This window comes from Epargyreus clarus, unplaced genomic scaffold, assembly GCF_041222505.1.
Source record: "Epargyreus clarus isolate Ecla_fem2 unplaced genomic scaffold, WU_Ecla_fem_2.2 ptg000026l, whole genome shotgun sequence".
NCBI lineage: Eukaryota > Metazoa > Arthropoda > Insecta > Lepidoptera > Hesperiidae > Epargyreus > Epargyreus clarus.
Window position 1 is genome coordinate 11,314,885 of NW_027332233.1, and position 22,585 is coordinate 11,337,469.

The window sequence follows — 22,585 nt, forward strand, 5'->3', positions numbered from 1 at the left end:
TTTGCCTTTAACTGTGCTTTCTTTTATACAATAATTTAACATGCAATGCAATATTATGAAAATTATATCTACAGTTTTCGTTGCATCTACCAACTGTGGACCGATAATTTATCAATGTAATCTCTAAATACCGTAATTGTTATTATTCTTTAGTTAGTTGCTGAAACCTTCACTTTAGTCTTTTTATCGTGGTTTATTTTGTAGGAACAATATTTTAGGTAATAATTATAATGTTAAAGAATTTTAATACTAAACAATGTAGAACTATTTCAGCCTAAATATCACATGATATTCATAGGTAAACGATTAATATTTTGTAATTTTAACCAAATATTCACTTAGTAAGACTACTCTTGAAAAACATAATATATTGTTACAGGTCTGTGGTTGATTCAATATTTATTCTTGATTCTTGACAGACTGATAGTTTTAGTTATCTGTGGATCTGTATGACACATGGACTACGGTAAAATACCGCACTTTCGTGATTACAGATTGATTTTCAAAAAAAAGATTACGTTTAAAGTGATAAACATAGTAAAGTGTAACTTTTAGTTACATACTATTCAGGTATTTTGTAGCTTGGATTATACTTTTAAAGACCGGTGTAATTACAATAAGGTTATGAATTTATAGACATTGAGCCTCCTCACTTGTAGTATTAATAGTTTTTACTTTTACATCCACGTGTAGGTCTGTATATATCTTATTTAAAAGTAAAATAATCTTTAATCATAGTTGTAATAGAAAAAAGGTTGGTTTTTCTCCTGTTTTGCTGTATATTAAAATGTACTCGAAATATTTATTTTGTACAAAATAAATAAGTACATCTGTTAACAAAATAGCTCCGTCCAATATTGTAACACAATTTTACAATGTTTATTAAATTGTTACCGTTTAAAAAGTTTAGTAATATTTGATCCTCCCATTTGTCAGCAAAAATAAACAAAAATAATCCCTGTACACAACTTTGTAAACAATGGGACAAATATTTTCAAAAAAGAAATCATAAATAATAAATAAATATTGCTTACATAATTGCCATTCACACCTCTCCAATGGTTTCAATAATAACAAAGAACCCACCCATTCCCCTGTGTTGTGTATGTAATCTATGATGTGAAAAATCTCTATGTTTATTTAGTTTATTAAGTACCTACATTCTTCCCTACTTAACAAAAATTATATTTTCAAATTTCAGGATGCCGCCTAAAAAAGTGGAAGAGCCAGAAAAAAAGCCTCTTATTGGCAGAGTTGGAACAAATTTAAAAGTTGGTATAGTGGGTGTACCAAATGTTGGGAAGTCCACATTCTTCAATGTGCTAACGAAGAGTCAGGCGGCGGCTGAAAATTTCCCATTTTGCACCATTGACCCTAATGAGAATAAGTATTTTTATCTTTATTAGTAGGTAATTCATAATATTATGCAATTGCATTGACATTGTCATCGTCTATAGGATGGAATATTGGAAGCACTAAAGTAGGTGAATTTAGAAAGTTGTATATAGTTTCAAATGTATAGTTTGTCAAGTAAGGTAAGTTGTCTAGTAAGTTTGTTATAAAGATAGTTCATTTTCAAGATTTGTTACAATAATAAATACAACAAAAACATTATAATAATTAAAGTAATATAAAAAAATGATGAAATAATATAACTTTATTTTAAATTAAATATAAAAAGCTACATCTAAATTGCTGTCCCTGGGATGAGTTCCCAGAATGCTAGCAACATTCCCTCGTTGGATAGCGAGGCTAATTCGCTGTCCGAGGTATGTGCCAGCTCTCTGGTTATTAAATATAGTTAAAAATATTTTTAAATATGAATATCAAATTTAATCAGTACTGGTACTAGACCAGTACTGATTTTTCTAGGATTAAGTTTTCTATTATTCAGGAAATTGTTGTGGTCAAATTTAAAAATTAATTGGTTCTTTAAGCACTAAATAATTATTTAAATAATAATAAAATCATTTATTCGCAGAACTTGGCTACAAGCACACATACATAATCATAGGAATAGTAAAAATAAAAAATAAAACAATTATATAAAAATAAACAACCACAAAAAATAAACAATAATTAAACACAATAAAACCTAAAACTAAGTATAAAAAATAATAATTTAAAAACAATAGCACAAAAATTTTGACAAGTGTGCTGCAGCATAACACCGCGAAATGGGCTGAACTCATATTTAATATTAATTAAATATTATCAGTAGCCATATATAGAACAACATGATGTTATATAGGAACTGGCATATAACAAATAGAATAAATATAGTGTCAATGTCAGGTCATCCATCAAATGTAAACAAGCAAAATAATTTCTAGACTACATAGAAATCATGTTATCTTACGAGAGATATGAACATAATATTAAAGTAACAGACAAATATAATATCAATCATATTAAAATTAATAAGGATGCTACATATACTGGTGATTTAAATTTGATAAATAAAACTAAATCCAAAGATGTTGATCATATTCCACCCTTAGCAGCAGCAATAGTTGGCCTTAATAATACTTCTATACCACTGCCTTCTGATTTAGAATTTGTCAATCTGTGGACGGATAGTGATGCCCAAGAAGCCCATTTAATGATAAAACCTACCTGTTATTTAATAATAGGAAAACCAGGGCTTGGTTCATACACACTTGGTGAAAGTCTTTCAAAGAAGTTGAATTGTGTTCATTTGTCATCTAGAAATGTTTTACTTGAAGAAATTGAACAGAAAAGTCCCACAGGAATGTGTTTAGATTATAATATGAGGCACAATAAAGTTTGTAAATTTGACTATATATTAAAAATTATGCAAACAAAATTGGAATCACCGGTTGTTAAGCATAAGGGATATGTTATATCAGGTTTACCTCTTGTAACTTCAAGTAAGAGGGAACAATATCTTATGAACAATTTGTATGCAGAGGAATCTCTAAAAATTGTAGATGAGTTACTTTACGACTTGATTTGGAACCTTAAAAGAAAGAAACCCAAACAAAAAGTACAAAAACCATCACCACACTCTTCAGTAAGCAGTGAAGTTGATCAAGCTGATGAAGAAGAGGTTGAAGAAGAACAACCGCCAGAAGAAGTGGAAGCTGAAGAAGTAGAAGAGCCACCTGTAGAGATGCCCAAATATCTGTTAGATATTTGTAGTGATGTTATTATCTATCGCAATATTTCCTACACTACGAAGAAAATTATTCTGTTGGAGCAATCTGTAGAACTTTTCAATTTTAAACCTGATGTCATAATACATATTATAAGTCCAGATATAGATACATTGACTAAAAAGAGCCGAAAGTACTTCAATTGTTTAAACAACATGAACGCTTTTAATCCTTTTTCATCATTTAGTGACTTAGAAACACGGTGGCCCAGTAAATATACTATGATTGATTATAGTAAACCTTATGATAGTCATATATTCAACCCAAAATATAGCTGCAAGCATCCAATTAATTTTAAATTTAATTCTGTGAATCAGATATGTAATTACAAGAATTGTATTGATCCATTCTTAGAGCAAAAGCTTCTGGATTATGATTCTAAATATATATTAAAAATTGATGGCCGCACCTCTGTTCACCAAATGTTACATTATATTATGGGAAAATTACTTTTGATGTCTATCAAGCCTGTTCTTATACCAAAACCTTTATATCTTGAAGAGCCTCCTGAAGATCCAGAAGAATTTTGGAGTACAGTTAAACAGTTAAATACCATTAGAAGTGGAGTTCTGAATTTTAATAGATATCCATCTCTATGGTATACAAGATGTCCTGTTGAATTACAAAAAAGGCGAGCAGTGGAAGGAAAATCCAAATTGGCCGTATCATTATTCAAACATGTCTATCTTTTATCATCACTAGATGCTATGGTTTCATTTTGTAAAAATCCCCGACCTTATCTAAAGCTTGAATACTTGGAACCAACTTGTAGAGTTATTATTATAGGAACTAAGTCTTCCGGGAAGACAATGATCGCAGAATGCATGTCGTGGCTATTTGACACACCAATTTTATGTTATAAAACCTTTTTAAACAACGAAAAACGAAAGAAGTACGATAGTTTTTCTAAATCCATTTTGTCAGAAATAATAGCCACCATTGAGGACGCTAGATTTATGAAGTGGCAGAGTGCAGAGATAGAAAGAAGTTCAAATTTAAATAAATGGCTTACTTCAGTATTATCTGAATTGAAAAAGTATGTTAGTTTATTCCAAAGAAATTCAAGGATTCTAGGTGAAGAAGAATTGATAGAGGAGCAAAATCCTTTATCTGAAAAGGAATTGAAAAATATGGAGAAGTTAAAAAATAAACTATCATTTTTACCTATACTGAATGATTTAGACTTATGTAAAACCGCTATTTTAGATAATAATCTTTTAATGTATGCTCCGACCGAATTAACTACTGAAACAGTTAGGCCTACTTTACCTGTGCTCGGTGATATAGATGTTACTGAAGCTATCTCTGCATACATATTGGCCAATGATTTGCAAAAAGATATTGAACCCACTACTGAAGAGCTGATGACTGAAATGGTACAAATATTATTAACCATTGACAAGGAATCTATGGATACTGACCAAAGGTATGGTAAATTTATAATTGATGCTTTTCCATCGGATCCAGAATTCTGGGGATACCTGGGCGAATATAAACTACTACCTGACTATACCATAGTTTTAATGGAAAACAAAGAAGTCGACATAGACCTTTTAAGGACATATCTTATTATTGATAAATCACCCAAAAAATATCAAGAAAGATATCTTTTATCATCTGACCCTCTAGTAAAAACAAAACAACGATACAAGATGCCCGATGATAACATTTCTTTAGACGTTCAGATACTAGTACAAGAGTTGTTGATTAATGTTTTTGATTTCATTTTTATGGAACAGGATAAGGCAAATGAGTCTGCAGAATCGCTTACATCATTTATTGAAGCAATTGATAAATTCCGTGAAGAATGGGATTCTGTGAAATTGAAATTGGAGGAAAGTTCTAAAGCTGTCATTATAGTAGAAATTGAAAATAAGACCGATATTGAAGTGTTAGACGAAGTGTTGTTAAAATTAAGACAAAGTTATTGCTTATCTTGCACACCTTTAGACAACGCTGAATTGGAAGAAAAGGATGATGAATATAATGTCATCCAAGATATGTTAACGTATAATGACCCTTATTATTCTGGAGAAACTAACATTTACTGCCCTATTGCTTATTATGACCATAATGTGATTTGGGAAGGGAAACCAGATTTTTGCACGCAATTTGATAATAAATCTTATTACTTTTCTAAGGAAGAATGTTTAGAAGTATTCCAAAAAGACGTCACTAAATATCAGTCACTCAGTAAACCATTCAAATCTTTGCCTCCTCTGAGAATTTGCGTGATAGGAAGTATTGGTAGTGGGAAAACAACTCTTTGTAAACAGATAGCAAAGGAACTAGGCCTAATCCATGTTGACTTTGCAGAACTTATCAACCATTATTTCATACCTAAACATTTTAAGAAATTTGGTCGACAATACGAGAATAGTTTCAAAGATACTCCTATAGATGACGAAGCTGTCATGGAATTTCAAGCAGATGAAGAAAACGATAAATACGTATCGGACATTTTAGGAAATGAAAATGAAATTCGACGGATATTATACAATTACTTTGAAAAAGGAGCTCCATTAATTCCTGCGTTCATACAGAAACTCGTTAAATTATTATGGTCCACTAAGCCCTTTTCAGAAATTGGATTTGTATTAGACGGTTTTCCAAAACTACCTACTGATGTAGAGGAAATGGAGGCTTGTTTTTGTATACCTGATTTAATAATCGATTTACAAGGAAGTCCAGAGAAAACACTCGAAAGACTGTCATCAAAAATGCTGAAACGATGGAAAAATCAGTTAAATGAAGCAAAAAATGAAGTCAGGATTAAATTTGAAAAAGTACAAAAGGAATGGTTTGACACAATAACAAAAGAAGTAGTAATCAAACTGATAACTGATGAAATTATAAACAACATATTTAAAGACATGAGCGTGACCGATATTCATCCTGAAGTACCTACGTCTTTTCAAAGTGCTATCATTGACGCTCATCCTTCTGGTTCCGCAAATGTTGATGCAAATTTGTTTAACTTGTATAATGAAATGATTCAAATTAATCCCGAGCCGGTTGACCAGACGCAATGGGAAAACGCAGAAGATGTTTTAGAAAGAATAAATTCAAGATTGGAGAGTATTTTTGAAATAGACGATGAAAATATACAAACATTAAAAGACATTCTAAGTGAGCAAAAAATCAAAAATATATCTCTTAATGGAAATAAATCCGCAGTCAAAGTCATGAGAACTCTACTTCCTAAACTTTCTTTTTTAAGAAACAGACAAGAATCATTTTTTGAACAAACTTTCATAATTACTTGTGACATTGCAGAAACATTGTTAATGGAGGGATTTTACTTAATAAGTAAATTTAATCGAATGTGTCCTGTTTATATATTTGAGAATTCTCAAACTATATCAAATCCGTATAACGCGTGTAAACGTATTAATAAAATATTTCCTGTCATTCATCGCTCCTATATATATTTTTTGAGTTCTATTGTTAATGTAACGAAATTTCGAACTAATCCTCTCAAATATATTGAAAACAATGCTATCAACTCCTACTGGGAACATCCACTACGAATTGGTGTTATTGGACCGGGAAAATGTGGAAAAAGTGAACTGGTGTCAAAACTAGGTAAGCGTTATGGATTAATCAGCATATCTAGAGGACAGGCTATAAGGCACGTTTTGGAAAACATGGAGTGGACAGAACTAGCTGCTAAAATGAAAGCAACACTTCAATTGGGAGAATGCATTGATAGTGAATTAATTATGAATGCGGTGCATTCTGTTACCATCGATCACCGTGTGGTAACAAATGGTTTTGTTTTCGATGGTTTTCCTGACAAACCCGCGGAAGCTAGTGAACTTCAGAGATTAGGACTATATCCACTTATTATAATCGACATAACTTGTAGTAAATATACTGTCGCGAAAAATTCGCAAAACGAAGTTTATTTTCCCTTACTGAAATATAAACCGCCTTATTCACGACCCTTTATAGAGTATCGATACGACAAATGGCAAGAGAATTGCTACGCAATAAAACAATGGATAGACGGCGATATTCAAAATCTTTATACCGTTCGTGGAGACTCCTCAAGGTGGCAGTGCTTGCATGATACTACTCGTTACATTGAGGATATAATTTCGAAAGTAAATTATTATTTATGTAACGTAAAAACAAAAATTGTACCGGTCCGTGTAATGTGTTTCTCCAATGAAATATTTGAACAACGAATGTCCTCTTTTAAAAATATGTGTCCAATTTGCCTTCGTAAAAATGTTCTGCGACATAGTGGCTTCCCTGTTGACAAAAAGGGTCTAGTCCAGTCTGGAGATACTTTATATTGGTTCTGCCCTGATCATATGGACTTGGGTCTATCTAAGCCAAACGTTTACTTGAAAGGAAAGATAAATGTACCAGAAGTTCCAGTTGCTGTAAAAATAATAAGCCCAACATTACTTTACGAAAACGGAATTTGTATAGTTACATACGCTAAAAATCTGCCGTCTCAGAAAATTGTTAAAGGTGATAAAAAATTAGCTGCTAGTTACGGTGGGAAATATTATTTATTTTGTAGTGAAAAATGTCAACAAACTTTTTTAGCTAAACCTCATACGTATTATGATGTTACTGTATTCAAGCAGCCTGCATTTCCGAAGTTATCGTTAAAGAGTTTACCAAATCTAGGCTATTTAGAACAAACTGTAGGAAATATTTTGACCAAAGCATGCTGTTCCGTTACTGTTGCCAGACCGAAATATCCCGGTCTCGATATTAGAGTATCTGGCTTATTGCATGTAGCTTTGTTTCTTAAAATTAATAATCCACTAATTACAAAATCTATTTTACCAATGTATGAAAAGGCCTTCACGGTTTATGATGCTCGTTGCAAGCTCATACACGACATAAGTTCTCGTTTACGGTCTGTCGATAACCCGTTTGCGAAGTATCCAACGCGATGCAGTCCACGAAGAATTGACTCTGGAACTGTCGGAAAAGTTTCCAGCGTCGTTTCATCTTCAAGAAGCCTTTCTTATTGTTCGGAGTTTAACAAAGTTGTTAATCCTCTTGTTTAGTTTTTGCTATATTAATTTTGTTGTTATCTTCTCAATAAATATTTTACGTTTATGCATGATTCGTCTTTTTAATAATTATTCATTTAGTTCAATCGTTACTACTATCTGAGAGGTAAAGTTAATTCTTATCTAAATTGTAATTCTAATAAAGGTAATGTATGCAGTTATCTAACGATCACTTGTCTTTGTTTCAGCAAGTAGGGTACCAGTCCCCGACGAGCGTTTTGACTACCTTTGTCAATACCATAAGCCTGCAAGGTAAGTAAACTAATGCACATAGTTTAGAAATTACATATATTATGTTTACAATATTAATTTTTGTTTTACACAAAGATAACATTCTGTTTTACCGGACTGCGATGTTAGTTACTGTAAATGTCTCTGACACGTCCTACAGCCAAACGGCTTAACGGATTTTAAGATTTTTGACATATTATATTATGATATGAAGTATCGTTGGATTCGTAAAAATTGTGTGATCTTGCTATCGTTTGGGAGTGGTATTTTCTTTCGTTTTGACTTAGTTTTAAAGGCAGTAATATATATTTTTTAATGCAGCAAAGTACCAGCTTTCCTGAATGTGGTCGACATCGCCGGTCTCGTGCGCGGTGCGGCGGAGGGCCAGGGACTTGGCAACGCTTTCTTGTCCCATATCAAAGCATGCGATGCCATATTTAATTTATGTCGTAAGTACATTTTTTATGAGATTAAATTTTATGAGATTGAAGTAGCAAATGATCATGCAGTCCATCTAATGGTAAGTGGTCCCTGCCACATGTCTAAGTACGACTGTGATCTGTGAACAACTCCATACGGAATGGATTCTACCTTTTCTTTTTATCGACAAGGGGTGACACTTTCAAAAAAGTATCCAATGCCGTGTGACAACGCCAGATTACGTAGCATTTTTCTCACACAACCGCCAGGTGGCCATCAACGCCACATAGAGGACTGAGATCTCCATCGGAACGCAACCGGATTCGCAATATTTTGGCGAAATTGTAATTTCTATTAAGTATGTTAAAGGGTATCTCGCTTAAACTTGACTATATTTCAGGTGCATTTGACGATGAAGACGTGATCCACGTTGACGGAGACGTGAACCCGGTGCGAGATCTGGAGACAATCGGCGAGGAGTTGCGGCTGAAGGACGAGGAACAGTTGATGCAGACCATTGAGAAACTCGACCGCTCTGTGAACCGTGGCGGCGAGAAGAAACTTAAACCGGAATATGTAAGACTTTATTATCTGAATTATATTCCCCAGATATATCCTTTCATGCTATGGTTTAGCCACCAGTTTGGTGGTCTACCGCGCAGAGGTTTTCTGGTGTAATCTATCGCCAACGTACAAATTATGAATTTTGGGTTCTAAGCTGGGTCTGGCTTTTTTTTTTTGTTCATGAGGGGGAATCCTTCAAAAGGTACCCGATGCCGTGGGAGCGACACAGGGTTATGTGGGACTCTTAACGCACTAAAACCCCCCCAGTGGCCGACCTCGGCGCTTGGTGGAGAATGCTGGGTCTGGCTGTTTGTCTTACTGTATTTGCCTATTAAAGGCACTCATGGCAGATACACCTGTTATTAAATTTCCTATACCATGTTAGAAAATGTTTAAAAAGTACATACATTCTAAAATGTGATCTGCATCTAGCAGTGAAAGCCATGTTGATCGTAATATATATTTTGTTCACTTTTAATTTACAGGATTCTTTGATGAAGATTAAGACTGTTCTTGTTGATGAGAAAAAACACATTCGTTTTGGTGATTGGAGTGCTGCGGATGTAAGTAATTTCTTATACTATTATTTTTTTATATTGTAAAGGACTCTTTGAAAATCAGTTTCTTTCAAAGTATTTCCTAGTTCACAATGATCAAGACCATATAATGCTGTGCAGACTTTTACACGTTTTTGTATTAAATCTTATAACTTCTATAAATTTCAACAACAATTTTCTGAAGAAGATAAAGTTTCATAACATCACAATATACATTTCAGATTGAAGTTTTGAACAAATACCTCTTCCTCACATCAAAACCAGCACTATATCTTGTGAACCTGTCTGAAAAAGATTATATACGACGAAAGAATAAATGGTATGTATTAAATATTTAAACCTCATTTGTGTAATTTTTGATCTATCCATGAGTTAAATCCATCGAACATACATGCAGGCCATGCCGTCGCATTCACTGGCGTGTAATATTTTATAATCGTGTACTTCACAAAATTAGAATATAAAATATTATTACCTATTGTACTTTTAGTATTAGTAAATTTGATAAATTAAATATTTGACACCGAAAAATATCTGTGATAAAAATGCAAATTGTTCATGCATTTCAAAGCTGAAAATGCACATATTATACTTAATTTTTTTTCTATACTTAGTACTTATTGTTTCCAGGTTACCAAAGCTGAAGGAATGGATCGACAAGAATGACCCCGGCGCGCCACTTATACCATTTTCGGGTGTCTATGAAAGTAAACTGTTAGATATGGATCCCCAGGAGAGGGAGGCGTTTCTAAAAGAAAATGTACCCAGGTAAAATATATAATTTATTTTTTAATCATTTTTATGTAATGAGAGTAAGAAATAACCAAGTGCTTGGGGATATGTAACGACTATTTATGTATGCATTTTGCCACTTGACTAAGTTGTCACGCCAAATACATCTTACAGAACCGTTGCAAACTATGACAAAGAAAAAACAGATTGCACTGCAAAACTCTAAAATGGTACAATTTTTTTATGTAATGTTCACGGATTAATTCTCACTCAACTTTTATTTCTAGACCAAATTTAACAAAAAAATAATTAAAATCCTAAATTAAATTGAAAGAGAAATATTTCAAAATTGTTTATTTGTATTTCAGTGCTCTCGATAAGATTATCGTCCAGGGCTACAAAGCCCTTCAGCTAGAATACTTCTTCACTGCTGGCCCTGATGAAGTAAAAGCTTGGACAATACAGGTATGTGCATAATTTACTAATTGCGATCATAATTATTATGAGTTTAGTATTTTTATAGTGGATTATCTCAACGAACGAACATGTCGCGGTACCGTGGCGATGTCATTGAGTACACGCAACGGTTTTGCTGCGACTATGTTAATAGACCGTCTTGATAGAAACATGCTCGTAAATGTCTAGATTAATAATCCTAAAAGAGGATAAAAAATAGTATTATTGAGGCTGCTAGAACCAGAGTGGCGTAACTGCATTTTAATGATTTTTGACCTATCTGTATTTTCGTAATTTAAAAAATGTTGTATAGTCCGCGTAAAACTGCTTATCCGCTCTGAATATAGAAATTAATCGTGTCGCCATAGTAAATTGTATGACTACACCTCCTCGCAACAACTTTAGAGCGGACTATACACTTTTACTTTTCTCCATATTGTAAATCGTTTTTTGTATTATTGTATTGTATTGTCAATTATCTTACGATTAACAGCCATAAAATATAATTAACATTATGCCAAAAATGTAAGCCAATGCTTATATCTAATTACAATGAAATTTATTTTCCAGAAAGGTACAAAAGCGCCCCAAGCCGCTGGTAGGATCCACACGGACTTCGAGAAGGGCTTCATTATGGCGGAAGTCATGCACTTCAAGGACTTCAGAGAGGAGGGCACTGAGGCAGCTTGCAAGGCAGCTGGCAAATACCGGCAGCAAGGTAAATGTCGGATAAACAACCTTAAATTCAATAAATATGAGGAAATTTTATCATAAATTATGGTCTTATATGATTAAAAGTATTTTAATGGATCTGTCATACTATGGTCGCCGGGAGATATAAGATGACTACTTCAGACCCTTAATATGAATTCAATGTATAGCTGGTAATTAATAGGCATAGACAAGACATTTTACATTCCTATTATTTGTCTGTGTACTGTAGAGAAAGAGACGCATCCACAGTCCTCTAGTCTAGAATTTCGTTACTTATTACTATTGAAACTTGGTTGATATCCATTACTCTATTCAACTTTGTCAGTCTGCTTTATAACAAAGTTTTCAAAAACAAAGTTAGTGGTCAGTGGTTACTGACTTATTCTAAGTCTGCTAAGTTATGGGTAAAAATCCCGACTTAATATCTCTATGAAATCGGACAATAATTATGTATCATCAAAATATTCCAATTTTAGATTTAGAGCCGTATGATAGAAACATATTTCCATTCTAGGTCGAAATTACGTAGTGGAGGACGGCGATATAATCTTCTTCAAGTTCAACGCGGGCGCCGGCTTGAAGGACGCTAAGAAGAAATGACGAAACAAAGTGTTTTTGCTGTTAGTACACATGTTGTACTTCAACCTCGCGATGTACACGTTGCTACACGTCGCGGATTAGGATATGCAAGGACATTTTTTACACTAATGCACGGTATATGTAGCTATGGTATATATTAGGTTAAATTGTAGTAAGATTTTTTTTCAAGAATGTTGAGCTATGAAGCAGCTAAATCGCAGTACTTAAAGTACTCTAAAATTATTTAGGCAAGGACCATTCACTATATGTATAGTTTCTTGATAATGTAGTATGAAGCCGTCATCGTTTTATAAGCTTTTATACCCAGATCTCATTTAACTTGCCTTGTTAGTTTGTATGTATGTTGTTGTAAAATTTTGCAACTGTACTTAAAAATAAAACTAGCATTTAAAGCCGATTGAGCTAAAATTTTGTAAATGAAATGACAATGAAAACTTCAGTGTCTTTTAAAACTTTTAGAGAGTCGGTATCGTTCAAACTTGAACTCTTGTAAACACGTGAGCTCGCGTGTTCTATCCCCCTTTGATTTTTTGTGTGTATATAATCTAATATCGCCTATATAGGTTACCAGCACAAACGAATTAATTACTACTAGTGTTTTAAATACTGTGATTTGAGTCTTGCTATATTTACGATAATATGTGTTATAGCTACATGTAGACCGCGCCTTAATAATTTATATCTCTTCGCTATTATTAAATAATACTTCACTGGTGTGTATAAGTAAGTGCATTATTCGTATAACGTAACAAAATTGTAAACTCACGGTGTATCGTATGTTGGCTTAAATAATATATATTATTGATAATAATTATAGAACTTCAACAAGTTCCTCTATTCTTGTTATTTTGACCTTTCCGCCGTCATTTAAATCTTCAGTAGCGTCAGTAAACATCTTCTCAAGCACAATTCGCAGTTGTTTCAAGAATTTCTTCAGATTTATATGCGACAGAACGTCTTGGTCGGTGATTGTAGCTAATTTTTCTTTGTCCTTCTCAGATTTTTTGATAACATTATTAAGTAAATACGATGTTGCTTGCGTTACTGCTTCTTCCCATTCCTGTGAGTATTAAATAAAAAAGTACAGTATAAGAGTATATTCAGACTCATTTAATATTTTTAGCGAAAAAATAAGTCTGTATATCGATAAAAATATTAAATTGGCTAAAGCTTTTATATTACCTGAGAGTGCTCATATAAAGAAGATAATGACAATGTTTCATCTATGAGTTTAAATGTAAAATCTTCATGTACTGTATGTTTAAGTATGCATGTTACTAAATTACCCACAGCAGACAAAGTACATCCAGCTCTGTAATAAGAAAAGCGGGAATCTATAATGTTCTTGAAAAGTCATAATTGCATTCACGTTGAAGGAAAAATATCATAAGAATCAATGTTCAGAGACGATCCTTGTTAAGGACGAACATCAACAACATTTGGTGGAGAAAAATACAGAAATAGAGTGTGGTGCAACTGAGTTTCTGTTTGATAAATTATATAATAATGTAAATGTAATAAAGCAAACATATTCTACGTTAATATAATTACCGGCAAACTTTTTCTCTGCTCTCAATAACAGATTCAGCAGACTTAAGCAAGCGTTCGTGGGTATCTCTCATGAGGAACTCCAAGGGTTCGCAGTCGCCCGGCGGTAAAGAGCCGTACTGTACTAACAACCGTTTCTGAATCACCATAAACTGTCTCTGGAGGATGCTGAGTTCGTTCTAAAAATAAGAATCGACTCTCATTAAAATGTAATACAATTTTTCCCGGTAAGATTTCGGGTTTACTACTGGCTTAAATATTACCCTTTGGTACACATTTTTGAGCGTATGAAGACATGGAAATCCCGGTGAGGTACTGAGTGTACCTTTTTTTTTTTTGTTTACGAGGGGGAAACCTTCAAAAGGTACCCGGTGCCGTGGGAGCGACGCAGGGTTATGTGGGACTCTTACCGCACTAAAACCCCCCCGGTGGCCGTCCTCGGCGCTGCGTAGAGGGCTCCGGGATCTCCAAAGGAACGCAACCGGAGTCCTCTTAGCGCGTTGTCCCGTCGGGTTCTGCCCAGGTGAGCTTGACGCTCGCCACACCGTCTGGTGCGTACGACAGTATGCGACCACACATACCGCCGTCCATCCCGGGGTTGCTGACCGGGCGGTTCGAGCTCCCACTCTTGCCACCCGCAACCCCGGAAGCCCCCTTTTAGTCGCCTCCTACGACAGGCAGGGGATACCGTAGCCCTATTCTGGTCCCGAAACTACAGGGACAGAGGTACTGAGTGTACCTACTTACAAAGTTTTACAGTTACAAAAGGTAGTTTAATTATATTAGATACCTACTTAAGTAATTAAAAAACTTACTTCCATAGTTTGCAACGTAATCCTTTCTTTGGCGTGAGCTTCAATACTTTTTAAAAATTTGTGTATAATTTGCTTTATGAGTTCCATATTCAGCTGAAAAGAAACCCGAAACTTCTTCGTACCCATACGTGTATGATATTCTATTAGTTTATTGATAAAATTATCCAATAATGGTGAAATATCGGAAAATTCACTTGCTTCAATTGAGTACCATTGCGCATTGTTTTTCACTGTGACAACTTGCTTAGTAGTTCTGTATAAGAATGTTATTGATTCCTTTGGCTCATGGTTTATTAACAATTCTTCGGTTGTGAAGTCTACAAAAATAGATAAGGAAATAATTATAAAATTTGACTTTTGAAGATAGTTGGTCGCCATTCCAACCCAAGAAGTCCAGTGTAATGATAAAATCGTTTTAAAATTTTGGTGCGGTACTAGTTTCTTATATGAAAGGTGTATGTAAGTATTTAATGCGACCTTACTTAGTCCTTAAGGATGTATGTGCAATAATAATCCACTTCAACTAGCAATCCTTCTCTATATTATGGAGCCGGTTACAGATGTCTATTTAATTGCGACAGTACCAACCTAAATACTCGCATCAGGCGGTGGTATATTCCCGTAGGCTACTTGAATCTTATAAAATATTAATACCTCTTTTATATGTCTCACCTGTAAAAATCTCCTTTAAATCGCATGGATGATTTGCAAGCAAGTTTATTTGGATACTGTTGTCCGTATCAGCAGTTACTGGCGAACAGTACAAGCTCAATGGTAACAATGCTTTTTGCGGTAGCACGTATATTTTTCCAGCACTGTCAATGATTGTAAATAGGATTCTAATCCACGTATCCGATATATCTGCCTCGCTGGTTAAAAACACTTGGATTTCTACTATTTCAGTGCCATTGATAGTATCCAAGCATATAGTTGGTTCAGAACACTCGAAGGGAGGAGAGCAATCGTATGTGATTTGGATACTTTGCACAAGTTTCGGGTCTTCACACGTCAGCATCACGACCACTGGGCACATCAACAAATGCAATACTTGATCATTATCCTTCATTGATGTTGTAAAGAGATTTTGTACCGGTTTGCCAACGTCGGCCTTTATTTTTATGATTTGGTCTATTTTTGTTAAATAGTCATTGGTATCTGAAATAGTACATAAATAATTTAAATAAGTTCTTATTACATGACTGGATAACTATTTAGGTCGCATATAGGCAACCACCGGCCCCAGGGCTGATTACGGTCTATCTTGTAGGTAGGTACTACATATGCCTCTCCGCATCGTTATACTTCATTATCCCTATATGAAACTATTTACTTCTACTACTTCTGTTACCTTCTTTCGAGTCCAAAACGTTTTGAAGTGATTCTTCAACAGCTTCCAACTCTGCCTGCACTTGTCGGGGATCCATCGCGTCGTTAATCGGCGCAGCGTTCGAATTCAAATCTGGTTCCGTGCCCAAATAGCATACGTTTATAATTCCCTTGGTGGAAAGAGTCACTAAACCTCCTGGCAGAGAATTTACGAAGCATCTTGACACCGCTATCGCTCTATCTAATAGGTCACATGACCACAACAACGTCGTACCCTCGTAAACAAATAATTTTGAGTCATCTGATGCCACCATAATAAGCAGCCTTGCACTCGGTTCTGTAATTGGGAAGAGACTAAGTAGGTGGGTACCTTGATATTTAAATAAATTCAAAATTTGAACGAAGTATTTTTCAGATATTACATGTGATCAATCAGCATCTTAATAACAAGGTTAGGTAAATGTGCTTGAAACAGTATTTGATAACTCTTGATTTCATATATTTCACGCAATTGGCAAAATACTTATTAGACGTTAAATTTAAACCTACCATAATACCAACCAATAAGGTAGGCATGAAAGCAAATTGGTATGTAGTTGAAGCGAATCATGAACTTCATCAAACCATTGTCTTGAAAGCAGTACAGATGTCGTTCTCCAAGAGCGACAACGCTGGAAAAATTGCTACTAGTCTGAAATGGGAAACAAAAATAATTTAAGAAAATCATAGTTTCATCTAAAACTGATTTAAATTGGTGAACATACGGAAAACTATTTAAAACAGTAGGTAATGCATGAATCATTATCGAGGCCGATATTGTATTGCGGAACCTGATATAATTACGCTTTAATTAGCTTGTTTAAATACTTATTTATTGATAAGTACTATAGGTACTGATATCTTTCCTGTGATCTGATATTACATCGCACGCAAATTGTTTTACAGGAATTTACGTAAATCCATATGTACTTCAAAGAAATATTTAATAGAAATAGTGTACTTAGAAGTTTACCCGAATCACTTGAATAGATAAGATTTCTTCACCGGCGTTGTACGTCCATTGCGGAATATTTTTCTTATTTTGCCGTGCGTTCAGCTCACTAAATTCTTCCAACTGTTGGTAACTGCAATCCGTTTATTAATTTACGTGTATTAATATTATTTTTTTATAAGTGTTTTTTTAAAGCCTGTTTCAGATATTATTTTAGTACTTTTTTTAGGTTAATGTTGTAAATAATTATATGTAAATTGTGAATAAATAAATTAATATCATTTTTAATATTTTAATATCATTGTACCTAAGTATATAATTATAGACGTAGAGTAAAGTAGGTGGTAGAACCCTTTGTGGTTCGACTCCGGCGGCACCACCGCTACACCTATTTCTGCCTTATAACAACAGTGTTAGGCGCTGCTGTGTTCCGTTTTGAAAGGTGTGGTAAGGGAGACATACTTTTCCAAGGCGTTCCAGCTTAGTCCTCAGGGGTAGCGGCGCATCAGTGACCGACCTCAGGTAGGAATATCTAATCCTATCTGGGGTTGATTACAGATGCCCATGGGCGGCAGTAGCCATTTATCATCAGGTGGACTGTATGCTCATCTGCTACTCCTATATTATTAAAAAAAAAACTAAGTATATAATTATAGATGTAGAGTAAAGTAGGTAGGTGATAGTACCTGAATATTTCCATGACCCAATTCGACTTACACATCACGAATAAGTCACTGTTGGCGATGTAACATACTGGTCCAGGCACTATGATATCGTTAAATATACACATGAAGAGAAATGTGTCTTGATCGAAGAAACTCAGGGTACCATCGAGCGCTTGTATACAAAATAAATCTCGCGCTTTAGAGCTACCGAATGGACCTATAGTCATATTATGAGCTTTTCTTGTGAATGAATGTTTTATAATTAATGTTGCGTAATTTTGTTCTCCTGCAATAATTAAATTATATTTGACAATTTTATCCTTACTAAGTAACTATAGTAATCTTAATATCACAGCAATACAAATTATATAAGTACCCTTTAAATAAATGTATTATACCTACTTACCGGCATCATTATTAAAGCCCTTCCTTTGTAAGCTATAAACTGAATAGTTATGAGGATGAAGAATCAATATTTGTCGATCTTCAGCATCCCTTTAACGAAAGAATTAATATTTACATATCGAGTATATAATACAATCCGTCGAGTACAGTCGTGTATTGAAACCAATTGGCCTTAGTTAATACTTAGTGTTTCAATATAAAAAATAATTTATGTTTTTCATAACGAGTACCTTTAATTAGTATATTTTAATGTTCTAACATTTACCTAATAAATATTCTTAAGCGACATTACCAGACAGCGCAAAAACACAGTGTGTATGTTGCATTAACTCGTTCGATTAACAGCCACTAAAAGTTTTTTTCGAATATTGAATAAGCTTTATCGGCCCTGTGTTTCCTTTGCGCATTTTTTTCAAATCAACACCAATTTTGATTTTGACATCTACGCACTGTCTCAATCTATTTACTTACACAGTAAACTTTCCAGTCTCTATTTGCAACACTATCGTGTCTAACTGAAGCTCCAGTATAATATCAGAAGCACTTTGCGGAATACCAGGTTTATAGACTTTGAGTTGTGATCCTTCGCCAACAATAACATAGTCACTGTCACCATTCGAATTGAATTTATCGACTTTAATACAAGAGCAGTTCTGCAAACCCTCGTAGTATCCTTCGTTTTGTAATTTGTCATTAGACCACCATTCTTTTACTTTGAAAAGAGACATTGTTATTGAACAAAGGTTTAAAAAATCAAATAATACTCAGAATTATTTAATGTTCTACCCATGTTTGTACTCTACTGTATCATAGCAACTTGTTTAATATGAAAATTTACAAGTGTTAACATTTTTATTTTATCGCATAAGTAGGGTAGGTACGCAGGGTCATTTTTAAGCTTCATGTAGTAATTATTCAAAAATGCCCCGTAATATAGTACTGGCATTTAGATGGTTACTAAATGTTATAATTGGGCTTCATAATTAAATCTAACTACGGTAAAACAAAGTTAAATAAGTAAGCATATTGATCGTACCGGAGTTTCAATTTATTTATACTGTCTTGACTCTTCTTCCTATAATTATTACAATAGTCTGTTTTTTTTTGTTTTTAAGTTTAAAAAGTCGTTTTTTTCTCCTCAGTGTCTACACCTACTGTACTCTTTGGTCTACACCGTAATTACTCTGTATCGTCATTTAATAGACAAAATTAAGCATTATCACACTTGTAATGGAACGTCAAATAAATAAAATTTAAATTGAATTTCGTACTTACATGAACTTGTACATTTCCACTTAAATGAATATTATTTACTAATATTAAGATAAAACAAATTTATTACTTACTTTTATTGATAAATTGCAAACTTATAATATTATCTATGCAAAATATGTCATTGCAATTTGCGGCTGCGCGACCATCACATATCCTTTTCCTTTGTTGTTTACTTCGAAACCTCAATCTCAAAAGACGATAATAGTAACTATTTTTACATTGGCATTGCTGCATTGCATCGCTCGCATGTTTTTGCCAATATCGTGAACCGTTTGTTTTTTTTACAATTACGAATTTAATAAAAGAACTACTATAGCTAATACGTAGTGAATTTTTAAAGCGGTAAAACGATAAAGTGCATCATTATGTCTGAAATCGAAGCTCTGGATAATGGGGAGAAAGAACAAAGACCGAACGGCGGCGGAGATGAAGGTGACGCATGGGGTAGTAGCGATTCCTCGGCTGCTATGCGTCGCTATGCTAGAATGCCAGTTGATAGGAACGCTATGTACTACAATATGAACCACAAATACCGTGGCATGGCCATAATTTTTAACCACGAACACTTCGACATCCACAGTCTGAAGTCTCGCACTGGCACCAACGTAGACAGCGACAACTTGGCCAAAGTGTTGAAGAACCTCGGATTTCGTATTACGGTGCTGAACAACTTAAAATGTGAGGATATAAACAGTTATATCCGTCAAACGGCAGATATGGATCACTCTGAGAACGATTGTTTAGTGATCGCAGTATTGACGCATGGCGAGATGGGCATGCTGTATGCGAAGGATACTCATTACAAGCCTGATAATTTGTGGTATTATTTCACAGCTGATAAGTGCCCCTCACTGGCGGGAAAGCCCAAGCTCTTCTTCATTCAAGCTTGTCAGGGTGACAAACTAGACGGTGGAGTTACTCTCACTAACCGTACTGAGACAGATGGATCTTCTAGCGCATCATACAGGATTCCTATCCATGCTGATTTCTTGATTGTCTTCTCAACCGTACCAGGTTTTTATTCTTGGAGGAATACCACCCGTGGTTCCTGGTTCATGCAGGCCCTCTGTGAAGAACTACGCTACTCTGGCTATGAACGAGATATTTTAACTCTGCTTACATTTGTTGCTCAAAAGGTGGCACTTGATTTTGAGTCAAATACTCCAGATATGCCATGTATGCATCAGCAGAAACAAGTTCCATGCATCACTAGCATGATGACTAGACTCCTCCTATTCAGCAAGAAGTAAGGTGCTCCTGAAAGTGTATCATCCCATTTTGTTTTTTATTATACCCACAAAGTGGTATGGTTATGTTTTAGCATCATTTTATTTTGTTTTTAGGTAACAATTATTATTATAGGAAGACCAATTTCAACATGTTTCTCTAGTGTAATTGGTTTAGTGCTTGTCTCATGTCAGATTAATATCTGATAGAATAATTACACCTTTCATTAAATTATAATCCATCGGAAATGTGCATAATAACATCTATGAGTGCTTCGGTAGCTGTTCAAACACTATGCACGAGGCAAGTTTAAAAAAATATAATGTTATCAAGATAATATATACCTGATGAGATTTATATACACAAAGCTGGTTGATCTTCCAATTTGAGTTTTTAATTTTATTAAATAATTATTAAACAAGTTATAAGTCCAAGAGTGTGTAGATGAAATTTGTTTATGCAAGTATGGATTAATATTCACTTGTTTAAAAATTTGCATGGAATGTTGTAGGTAATCCTGTTTGCATCCCAAATGTTTATACCATTTTTTAATAATACATAATTATTATATGTAAGTAATTCTAGCTGCCCTTCATGTCAAGGATGAATTTACCATGACATGATTTACATTTTATAAATTTTTAATGTAGTCATGTGTAAGTTTTAATTGCATTTATGATTCTATGAGATTATGTCAAATTGTACTAGTTTGAAAAATTTTCATCTTTTAGTTTAATAATTGAATAAAAATTATGTGTAACATTTCTGTGAAAAAGAAATTTTATACGAAATAGAGTTAGATTTTATATGTATGTATAAAAATATAACAGACATGTGCTCAATTATCTCTTAGGAAATGTGCATTTTTTAATTTCTTTTTATTAATTCTTTACTCATTGTTAGTGAGTTGACAATTGTCAATAGTACAGATCTAATTTATCATGTACTTAACATTCCTTTTTTATTGGTGAATGCACAATTTTATATAATTAAAAATTGCATAATATTATTGGAACATATTTACCATGAAAAATATGAACTCTAATGTATTAAAATTATATACTTGTATAATTGCAACATAATGAAAAATTTAGGTTGTTTGAGGTATTTAATATAATTGAAATTTTCAATTCATAGCACATTTAAGCACATATCATAAATGTAGCCAGAATATTGATTGCCATTGAATTAGTCTTAATGCATTACCTTACAATTTGTATAAGTTGTTTTGAATACCTCCGATTTTATTGATTTATTTGCCCATTTCTTTACCTATTATGTAATAAGAATTCAACCTATATTCTTAAATAGTACAACTAAGATTTATCGATCAAAGTATTTGTAAGTGTTTAAGCAGTAACGTAATTCAAACTGCCATAATATAAGTGCTGATTGCCACATGCACATTTTTTCTACTTAATGTTAGGGTGCTTAACAAAAATTTTAGATGCAATGTTGATAAGTGAAGTTTTGGAAAATTAGTAAATCTATGAATTTAGTTTTGTGGTGGTAAGTCGATTTCAGATTTAGATGTGTATGTGATAATGGTACTGAAATGACTGATATGTTAGGATATGGTAAAATAAGTTCAAAATGTCTGTGAGGAGATTTACTATATCATATTGGACATTTTTGATATCGTGCCTTGAAAGTCACAAATAATAATAATTTTATATTATAGTATTCATTACTGCCACAAAAAGTGTAACAGAGGAATCTCTTCATAGATTTTTGTGATGCAACGAAATGACATATTTTGTTAACAAACTTTTGTATTTCAAGTAAGCAATAAATTTCTCTTCCAGTGTTAAATGAATTTTTATTTATAATACCCTTAATTAAAC

The 22,585-nt window shown here is 33.7% G+C and overlaps 3 protein-coding genes across 5 annotated transcripts; 2 read left to right on the forward strand and 1 right to left on the reverse strand.

Annotated features, from left to right (window-relative positions):
• Window positions 1-432: 432 nt before the first annotated feature.
• Window positions 433-13,320, forward strand: LOC140753333 (obg-like ATPase 1). 2 transcript variants are annotated; one of them, XM_073087873.1, is made up of 11 exons: window positions 433-570; window positions 1,202-1,387; window positions 8,411-8,467; window positions 8,768-8,895; window positions 9,267-9,442; window positions 9,916-9,993; window positions 10,209-10,306; window positions 10,618-10,755; window positions 11,088-11,184; window positions 11,746-11,893; window positions 12,404-13,320. In XM_073087873.1, the coding sequence occupies exons 2-11, from the start codon at window positions 1,203-1,205 to the stop codon at window positions 12,487-12,489; spliced, it is 1,191 nt and encodes a 396-aa protein (XP_072943974.1). In that variant the 5' UTR covers window positions 433-570; window position 1,202; the 3' UTR covers window positions 12,490-13,320. The 2 variants fall into 2 exon arrangements, with proteins under 2 accessions (XP_072943974.1, XP_072943975.1); XM_073087874.1 differs by having other exon boundaries at window positions 443-621.
• Window positions 13,204-19,257, reverse strand: BBS9 (Bardet-Biedl syndrome 9). Of its 2 annotated transcripts, none has more exons than XM_073087866.1 (11): window positions 18,711-19,257; window positions 18,241-18,329; window positions 17,856-18,120; window positions 17,191-17,302; window positions 16,728-16,869; window positions 16,201-16,515; window positions 15,525-16,007; window positions 14,853-15,169; window positions 14,041-14,216; window positions 13,672-13,801; window positions 13,204-13,549 (listed from the first exon to the last, which is right to left on the reverse strand). In XM_073087866.1, exons 1-11 carry the CDS (start codon window positions 18,965-18,967, stop codon window positions 13,301-13,303), a joined length of 2,535 nt encoding a protein of 844 aa, XP_072943967.1. In that variant the 5' UTR covers window positions 18,968-19,257; the 3' UTR covers window positions 13,204-13,300. The 2 variants fall into 2 exon arrangements, with proteins under 2 accessions (XP_072943967.1, XP_072943968.1); XM_073087867.1 differs by lacking the exon at window positions 18,711-19,257 and adding an exon at window positions 18,505-18,640.
• A 405-nt stretch (window positions 19,258-19,662) lies between these two features.
• On the forward strand, window positions 19,663-22,553 carry Caspase1 (caspase-1). Its single transcript, XM_073087832.1, has one exon. The coding sequence runs from the start codon at window positions 19,880-19,882 to the stop codon at window positions 20,762-20,764; it is 885 nt and encodes a 294-aa protein (XP_072943933.1). The 5' UTR covers window positions 19,663-19,879; the 3' UTR covers window positions 20,765-22,553.
• Window positions 22,554-22,585: the final 32 nt, after the last annotated feature.